We start from the raw sequence: 9,457 nt of genomic DNA, 5'->3' as shown, positions 1-9,457 counted from the left end.
GGAAAGAGACAATTCCCTATTATCCAAATATTTTATAAATTAAAAAAATAAAAAATTTTAAGTTTATGTTATACTTACCTTGTGCTAAGCACTGTAATCGTACTTTATTTATATTAGATCTTATAAAACTAACAGCAGTAACACTGTAAAGTGAGTTTTATAATTCCTATTTAAAAGACTAGAGAATTAAATCTCAGATTTAGCAGTTTGCTCATAGTGACACAGCTCGAAAATGACAGACTGGGTTTTGACATCAGATCTGTCTGACTCCAAGTCACCTGTTCTTATCTACTGAGGTTTATACATTCAACCAAATTTTTCAGGTCAAACATTAGCTTTGGAACTTGAATTATTGTGTTGTTATTTTTTAATTGGTCAGATTGGTGATTGTGAACCTCTCCTCTTTTGTTGTTCTGTAGAGACAGAGCCGTTTATGTTTTCACAATATCACTTTGCAAAACTTAGTGTGCTTTAGTGTGAAGATAATGGAAAGTAGAGACTGTCAGTACTTTCCCAAGCTACAGAATGAATTACTTTGGAATAGTAATATGAATAACACTTAGAAGAAAGAATTAAAAGTAAGGTTGTAGTTCTAGACACAAGTCCACAGAAGTCAAATGAGGGAAGGGATGTAATAAATTCTGTGATGCCAATGAGAAGGGTATAGTTCTACCTCTGAAGAAAAAAGAAAGCAGGCTAGTAAGAAAGGGTGGAATAATTTCCAGATACACACTGACAAGACTGGACACACAGGACTGGATAAAATGGCTATTAATTAACTGTCTTAGTAATTTCCCTTATTTCTATTGGTATATATAATTTCATAGTAGAAAATCCAGCTTCCCTAATTCATTTTTGCTAAAGGGGTCCTTTGTGAGACTAGGAAAAGAAGGTACTTACAGAATGGAGACTTTGCATAAACATAATGGACTCCCTTGCAGTCTGGGATTTTTCTGGGATGAATATACATTTTGCTTCATATAGCCTTGTCTATGAGTCATGTCTGCATGGCCTTGTTATGCAGCTGCCTCCCTGGCATTTCTTGAAAACCACGTTTATACCAGTAATATGAATTGAACATCTGTGATGAAAGAATTAGATTATATTTGTACATGAAGGCCAGAGAAATTATGAATAAAGATTAACATCCTAAAATCATTCCCTCAGTGATAATTGCTATAGACCATGTACCAACATTCCATTTTGACAAAAGTAGACAGTGTCCTCCCCCTATTTACCATGATTTCAACAAGAACAATGATGTTAATTCATATTTCTTAATGTTCACTGCTCATTAATATGATTAATATATCTATTATCCTTGTGACCTTGAGTTTAAGATGATAATTCCTAATTCACAAGGATGTTGTGAAAATTGAGTTAAGAGATACAGAGGAGTTGCTTCCCAGCAGGGAGGGGAGAGTCAACATTATGCTTAAAACCCTCTTAAATTTCTTATGTATGGTACACATATACATATATATATACACACGTATACATATTGCTATATAGATGTATACATATATGCATGTATACCATACATACAAAACCATGTGTGTTTTTTGTGTTTATAGCATTTTACAATTTACATTTGAAAATCACTGAGCTAGACTGAAAGAAGAAATGAAAATAAACCCTGCATGGAAATGCTTGTGCATTCAAACCTTTTGGTCTTTATAATTGTCAAGGCCCTGGCAGAGAATGAGGTGGGTTGGGGTATGGGTAAAAGATAAAAAGAGTTCTTGTTTATCTGCAGGATTTACTCCCATTCTGTGTTAATATTAAACTTTAAAACATTAATCTATTTAAATAAATTTATTTGTATTGCAAGGATTAAAGGAGATGGTTAGTCATGTTTTCCAAGAGGGTTAGCTCCAGATTAAAAGCCTGAAAACTAAACTTACACTGCCTCCAACAAAGTGCCTGGCACACAGTAGGAGATCAATAAATGTTATTTTAGATACTTGTTTTTACTAACATATCTCTTTTTATGACTGATAAGGAAACTCATTTATTTTTCATTAATTTATTAAAAGTTGGTTGTTTGATACATTCTTTGTTTAGCTTTTACTTTGTACCATGTCCAAGGCTAAGGGATTAAAAAAAAAAAAAAAAATCAGCCCTCAAGGATCTTAAAACACAGACAATTACTGCCCAGTGTGAGAGAAGCCCACGCACATTGCTTTGGGAACAGTGTCAAGGATGTCTAACCCCAAATGGAGGGAGAGGACAGACACTTAGGGAAGAAGCATTTAAACTGAGTCTTAAAGGATGAACAAGCATTGTTTGAATAAGGGAGATGGTGCTGGGAGGAGTTGCGTGGGAGGAGGTGACAGTAATGAGTGTCCTGGGTTGAAAGCCTCCTCTGTGTGAAAGATTCTAGGCAGCTTAGGAGAGATAAAGCAAACAACACAAAGGCATTTTTCTACCACACCTCTTTTCTCTAATATGTTTTTTATCCTAAAGACTTATTTTCTATTACACTGATTTCTGTTGTTCTTTAATACTTATTAACTACTCCACGTGCTTGGCATTTTTAATTTAAATATCTCGTCTATTCATAAATAGGACCTGTCTAAATCTTCCCAGAATTATACTTCTTAAAAAATCAATTTTCTCACTTATCCTTATGAAAAGTACTTCTTAAGCTCAAGATTAAATGAAAAATAAATATATTTAATATGAGGCTCTAACAGTTTAATTGATTTCAATGAAACAGATTCACCTTAAAAAGTTATGAATCAAACGGAATAAAAGATTGGGTAGGAACTTGAACTCTAATTCTCAGATATCTTAAGTTTTAGGGTACAACTTTTTTCTTTCTCTTTCCTCTGACAATAACATATTTTTAGTACAACTCCCATGAATACTGAAATTTTTCCCAAATTTTGATTGATCTTGATTCCAAGGTGTAATACCAGAAATTGTTGCACAGATATATAGTGGGACAGGTTGGATATTGCAGTTAACTCTGAGCATTCAACCACTGAGGTAGCCTTTGTTTTGCCTAGTACAGAAAATTAAGAAGTCATAAGTGAAAAGTTTTGAAAACAGATTTGTTCAATAGAATGATACCTTGTTGCTTCAATAGTGTTTCTTCTGGAAATATAGAATGGCTGGTCCACATTATACTCATCAAATATTCCCCATCGGAGATGGGCCCACTCATGGACAAATACTCTGCATATGAGAGAATATTGCCACTTATAAATTTATGTTTACAATACATGTATCCCGGCTTTTTGAAAGTTCACGTTACACCACTTCACTTTGACGAAAGACCTTAGTACCTGTTTTTGCTAACAGAAAGACGTTCGAAGAGGACTTTTGCTTTTATGAAAAAAGGTGAAAAGTAAAAATAGCAATCAGCATTTGTTTCGCAGCCAGCTGTTTTACAAACAGCACACACCCAGAGCAGGAATAATGGCATCACCAAGCTCCTTCCCCGGGAATCGCACTCAGCATCTCACCCTCAAACCCCATAGATTTGAACTGTGTCTGTGAGCATCTGTGCTTTATCTCGACATATTTTGTTCATCTGTTAACAAGATGTGTCCTAAGGTAATTGCTTCTTTGCTGTATACAATCTTGACTTATGAAAGGTTTCATAGAAACGCTTCTTTTGGATAGTGGGGGAATCCTGTATTTAACTATTTTCCTTATATTTTAAGTCTCCCTTCCCCATATCCTCAACCTAACTGAGTCAAGGAAATCTAGAAATTGACAACTTTCATAAGGCCAAAGAAGTTAAAATGGGTTAGTATCAATAAATGGTTAATTTTGGGCTTCCCTGGTGGTGCAGTGGTTGAGAATGTGCCTGCTAATGCAGGGGATACGCGTTTGAGCCCTGGTCTGGGAAGATCCCACATGCCGCGGAGCAAGTGGGCCGGTGAGCCACAACTACTGAGCCTGAGCGTCTGGAGCCTGTGCTCCGCAACAAGAGAGGCCGCGACAGTGAGAGGCCCGTGCACCGCGATGAAGAGTGGCCCCCGCTTACCACAACTAGAGAAAGCCCTCGCACAGAAACGAAGACCCAACACAGCCAAAAATAAATTAATCGATTTAAAAAATAAATAAATAAATAAATGGTTAATTTTATTATTAAACACACACAAATATAATTAGGTTGAACATAACTAGTGAATTTCCAAAGGTATTAATACCTATTTTTTCCTTTAATATTTTTTTAAAAATACTATTAATCACAATGTTATATTTGTTGCCAGTGGAAATAAAAATAGAAGTATAAAATAGATATCCCTACCTCAGGACCCATAGATAGGCAAATTATTAGTCAACAAGAAGTTTGGAGTAAAATGTATATATTGTCCTTTTTCTCCACATTTTCCATGTTGAAGTGTATGGGGATCATCTCCATATTTTAGGTAAGAATTAGCAACTATGACATCTGCCTAAAAAGCAGAAGAACAGACAAGCCAAAACAGATCACAAGAGCAATAGAAACAAGGAATCTTTCATCTAAATTAAGACCCATAATATTACTAATTTAAATACTAAAGTAGTCATCAGTAATTACTAAAAAATTTTGAGTATTAATTTTTTTAAATCACAGGGAGAAAGAAACAGTTTAGGAGCTAGATAAAATACCCTACCTGGTCATGTGCTTCTTGTTTTGGCATTAAGTACTCAGATTTTGACTTCCAGGTCATTGGAATTAAAATGCTTACATTCCTGAAATAAACTCTTCATTTGGTGTCATGAAACAGGTAAGTAGAAGCTTCAGTTACCATTTCCTGAAAAAATTAAAAATACCTTGTAGTAACAATTTCACAATGAAATGAAAATGTACAAACAAGAAGAAGCTAGCGGCTTCCCTCGTGGTGCAGTGGTTGAGAATCTGCCTGCTAATGAAGGGTACACGGGTTCGAGCCCTGGTCTGGGGGGATCCCACATGCCGCGGAGCAACTAGGCCCGTGAGCCACAACTACTGAGCCTGCGCGTCTGGAGCCTGTGCTCCGCAACAAGAGAGGCCATGACAATGAGAGGCCTGTGCACCGCGATGAAGAGTAGCCCCCGCTTGCCACAACTAGAGAAAGCCCTCTCACGGAAATGAAGATGCAACATAGCAAAAATAAATAAATAAATAAATAAACTCCTACCCCCAACATCATCTTTAAAAAAAAAAAAAAAAAAAGCTAATTTAAGCCCCTCTCCCCAGATATTTTGGCAAAGACTAAGTGAAAAATAGGTTACATTTTACTATATTTCTCTAGTCTGGTAAATCAAATTGAGCTTTTCATTCAAGGCAAGAGATGCCTGTAAACTCTCATTTTTATATACTTAGAAATCAATTCTTTATTTTTCACTTATCCAGACCTGCATTCAGCATTATGGATTGGAGCAGGGAGTGAGGGTGCTAGGTGAGATATAAAGGTGATTAAGACTGGCAGTCTGTTGGCAAGTTGCTTATTGAATTGAACAGAGGTGCTTAAAATGGGGTTGGGAGTTTAAAGTTTGGTAGATTTTATACTGTTGTTAATTGAAAAAAACATTTTGCTAGATTTATTTTGAGTTATCTTCTCATAAGGAATGTGTTCATAAAAGGCAAAGTTTTACCAAGCAGTGATTTTCTAAAAATATGTAGGTCATTGGCTTCAAATTCCAGTTTTGCTACTTATTGTATGACTGTACAAATCACTTATCTCAATTTATACAGCAAGGGTAATTAATAATCTCTATTCTTGACCACCTCATAGGGATATTGAGAGGATCAAAGAAAACAGCATATATTAGAGTGCTATATATAGAGTATTTTATTATAATGACTAACCCAGATAAAATTAGGAAGTAAGTCAACTTCAAAAATAAGTAATATTTTCTTTAAGATCAGATACCTAAGAATTTCAAAATTTTTAGAGTTGAACAAGTATGAACAACTGAAAAAAATGTATGTTAATGAACCTCTAGGGCTTAAATGGAGGTTTGTTATTGAAACATTATAAAAGTAACTTCATAAAGATAAAATTTGAAAATAATTCTCCAGTAGCTAGAAGGTCTTTCTTTTAGCTTAATGAGTTGAACAAATATTAGTAGTTTGGCCTTTTAATAATTCATTTGGAGAATGACTAATGCTATTAATATATAATACATAATATTTAAATTAAGCAGATATTAATCTTGACAGTTTAGATACATGTTATGTAAATGACGAATACTGTCTAAGCAATTTTGGAAAGTTATAACTCTGTGTGAATGTGTGTATGTGCCTAGGCAACATGAGTTGAAAATACTCAATGAAATAAATATAAATGGATAATCAATTTTTCACTTACCTTTATGTTTTGAATGAGTTCTTCATCTTCTGGCACACTGGGGTTAATTGCAATGACAGTGCCATCATATGCATTGTTAATCAAATTTACCATTGAGCTTTTCATTCCAGGCAAGAGATGCAAAGTTAGGAACAGAATAACATTCAGAGTGAGCACCATTTTTTAGCATGTTACAATAAACCTATTGGAAATGTAAGGAGAGTATTTATTTATCTGCTTAACTCAGAAATTTGACTCTAGACCCAAATATTTGCAAAAATATATTACTAATATATATATATATATTATTACTAAAATATTTTGATGAACTTCTTTATCTTATTCTAAAGAGTTCTTTAATTGTTAAGTAGCAATGGGGATTATGCTGAACATTTATCATACTTTCTAAGACAGCTAAGGTGTTAAATACTCATTGAATTGAGCAATTCTTTTAGATTGTTTGTGTAGTAATCATCCTCATCATGGTGATCATTCTTTGTCTTCATTGTCATCATCATCAAATAGTATTAGATATTTTCCAGTTCTGGGATCTATTTACAGAAAAGCGCTCTGTGGAAGGATGAGGAACTGAAATGAAAAGCACCAGGAAATAACAGATGAAAAAGCCTTGTTTAAAAAACAAAACAAACCAATAATGAATAAAGAAACTAGAGTGGGAGTGGCAGTGAATTAGGATTTCTATTTTTTAGATGAGAGTCATATTATAAGCACAGTGCTTGGGAACAGCTATGGGTCAAGGGGGAAATGGGTTTTTTTGTTACTTTCTCTGATGACTTCTTGGGTATTTCAGTTTTCAAATAGCACTGAATGCTTTAAGTCCTTGTATAACTTGAAAACTTAAGATGCTTCAATTAGATTTCTTTTTTGGATTGAACACAAATCTGCCAATATTCCTTAGCTTGAAATAGTTGTACACATAGCATTGTAAGCTGGCTTTAGAGTCAGATGAATCTAAACCTGACCCTTGCCTTGGTCATTTAACATTCATGTGATTCTTTTTAAAAATTGAGGTATAGTTGTACAATATTATATAAGTTTCAGGTGTACAACATAGTGATTCACAATTTTTAAAGATTATATTACATTTACATTTATAAAATATTGGCTATATTCCCTGTGTTGTACAGTATATCCTTGTAGCTTATTTTATGCATAGTAGTTTGTAGCTCTTAATCCCCTACTCCTATCTTGCCCGACCCTTCTTCCCTCTTCCCACTGGTAATCACTAGTTCTCTATATCTGTGAGTCTGTTTCCTTTTTGTTATGTTCACTGGTTTGTTGTATTCTTTATATTTCACATATAAATGAAGTCATACAGTATTTGTCTTTCTCTGTCTGACTTATTTCACCTAGCATAATACCCTCTACATCCATCCATGTTGTCACAAATGGCAAGATTTCATTCTTTTTTATGGGTAATAATCCATTACATATATATATACTACATCCTCTTTGTCCATTCATCTATTGATGGGCACTTGGGTTACTTTCATATCTTGGTGTTTGTAAATAATGCTACAATGAACATAAGAATGCATATATCTTTTCTATTTCATGTTTTTCTTTTCTTTGGATAAATATCGAGGAGTGGAATTGCTGGATCATATGGTAGTTCTATTTTTCTTATTTTTTGAGAAATCTCCGTACTGCTCAGTGTTCTGCTCTTTAGAGTACAGAAATTAGTAAAACATAGGCACTGCCTATGAATCCAGTTCCAGAATCCATGTTTTTAAAGTATATGCACCATATACTACTTTTCAAAAGGGTGAATCAGTGAGTATCAGCCTAGAAAATTATTTTGAAAGCCGTTTCTTTTTGTTTCTTCTACAGACTACTACTTGACAGTACAAGATCCAAGAGAATGTGGATTTCTATAATTAATTGCTATAAATCAATAGAATTTTTATTTTGTTTCAATTTTAGGTTGAATAATGGAATTTTCAAATGACTGTTTTGCCATGAAAACCTAAGTACAAGTCTTTCAGAATTCAATTATTCATTTTTTGAAAATTTTGGTGACAGAAAACCTTTCAATAAACAATTCTTAAGTTGTATCTGAAACTGAAATGGTCAACAGAGGTATAAAATCATATTGTTATAAAATTCCAAAAACTTAATCTCTAACCAAGTTTCTTTTCATGATCTTTATTAAAACTTATTTCTTTATTCTTTTCCTGTTGCCTCTTCCTCCTGAAAGATATTTTTCTGGATGCCTCATGGAAGTGTTGAGGTAATAGCAAATTATTTTTTATATATACTACCTTTCAAAGAGTTACATAAAATGAATGAAAAGCAAATGCCATTCTTTGTAACATGAGATATAAAGAAGGAAATGTTAAGATTTCACCTATGGGTATGGTGTACTGATTCAGAGATTTATGAACCATCACAACCTCACACACCCACTCATGCTACAGTCCAGCCATTCTTAGATGTCATAGTTAATTCCTGTAGAGATTACGCTGGATTTAACCAACTGTTACACAAACTAAATTGAAGAATACAGTGAATTGGTAGCTTAATCTCCTTGTAGATACTCCCTTAGAATTTTATTAGCCCTTCTTTTTTCTTTGCTTCTTTTTTTTTTTTTACATTTTTATTGGAGTATAATTGCTTTACAATGGTGTGTTAGTTTCTGCTTTATAACAAAGTGAATCAGTTATACATATACATATGTTCCCATATCTCTTCCCTCTTGCGTCTCCCTCCCTCCCACCCTCCCTATCCCACCCCTCCAGGCAGTCAAAAAGCACCGAGCTGATCTCCCTGTGCTATGCGGCTGCTTCCCACTAGCTATCTACCTTACTTTTGGTAGTGTACATATGTCCATGCCTCTCTCGCGCTTTGTCACAGCTTACCCTTCCCACTTCCCATATCCTCAAGACTATTCTCTAGTAGGTCTGTGTCTTTATTCCTGTCTTACACCTAGGTTCTTCAAGACATTTTTTTTTCTTAAATTCCATATATATGTATTAGCATGGTATTTGTCTTTTTCTCTTTCTGACTTACTTCACTCTGTATGACAGACTCTAGGTCTATCCACCTCATTACAAATAGCTCAATTTCGTTTCTTTTTATGGCTGAGTAATATTCCATTGTATATATGTGCCACATCTTCTTTATCCATTCATCCGATGATGGACACTTAGGTTGTTTCCATCTCC

At 34.2% G+C, this 9,457-nt stretch overlaps 1 protein-coding gene across 1 annotated transcript in view; it reads right to left on the bottom strand.

Annotated features, from left to right (window-relative positions):
- The window catches only part of LOC103069398 (epithelial chloride channel protein-like), an 84,568-nt gene extending 78,116 nt beyond the window's left edge, over positions 1–6,452 (bottom strand). Inside the window, 5 exon segments of the mRNA XM_082931290.1 lie at positions 901–1,081; positions 3,076–3,184; positions 4,265–4,412; positions 4,614–4,754; positions 6,294–6,452. Coding sequence (XP_082787416.1) covers positions 901–1,081; positions 3,076–3,184; positions 4,265–4,412; positions 4,614–4,754; positions 6,294–6,452 — 738 coding nt within the window.
- Between the last annotated feature and the right edge of the window lie 3,005 nt (positions 6,453–9,457).

The sequence above is a fragment of the Lipotes vexillifer genome, unplaced genomic scaffold, assembly GCF_000442215.2.
Source record: "Lipotes vexillifer unplaced genomic scaffold, Lipotes_vexillifer_v1.1 scaffold1629, whole genome shotgun sequence".
In the NCBI taxonomy this organism is placed as follows: Eukaryota; Metazoa; Chordata; class Mammalia; order Artiodactyla; family Lipotidae; genus Lipotes; species Lipotes vexillifer.
The sequence above is the reverse complement of the archived record's forward strand: the minus strand, read 5'-3'. Positions and strand labels throughout refer to the sequence as shown.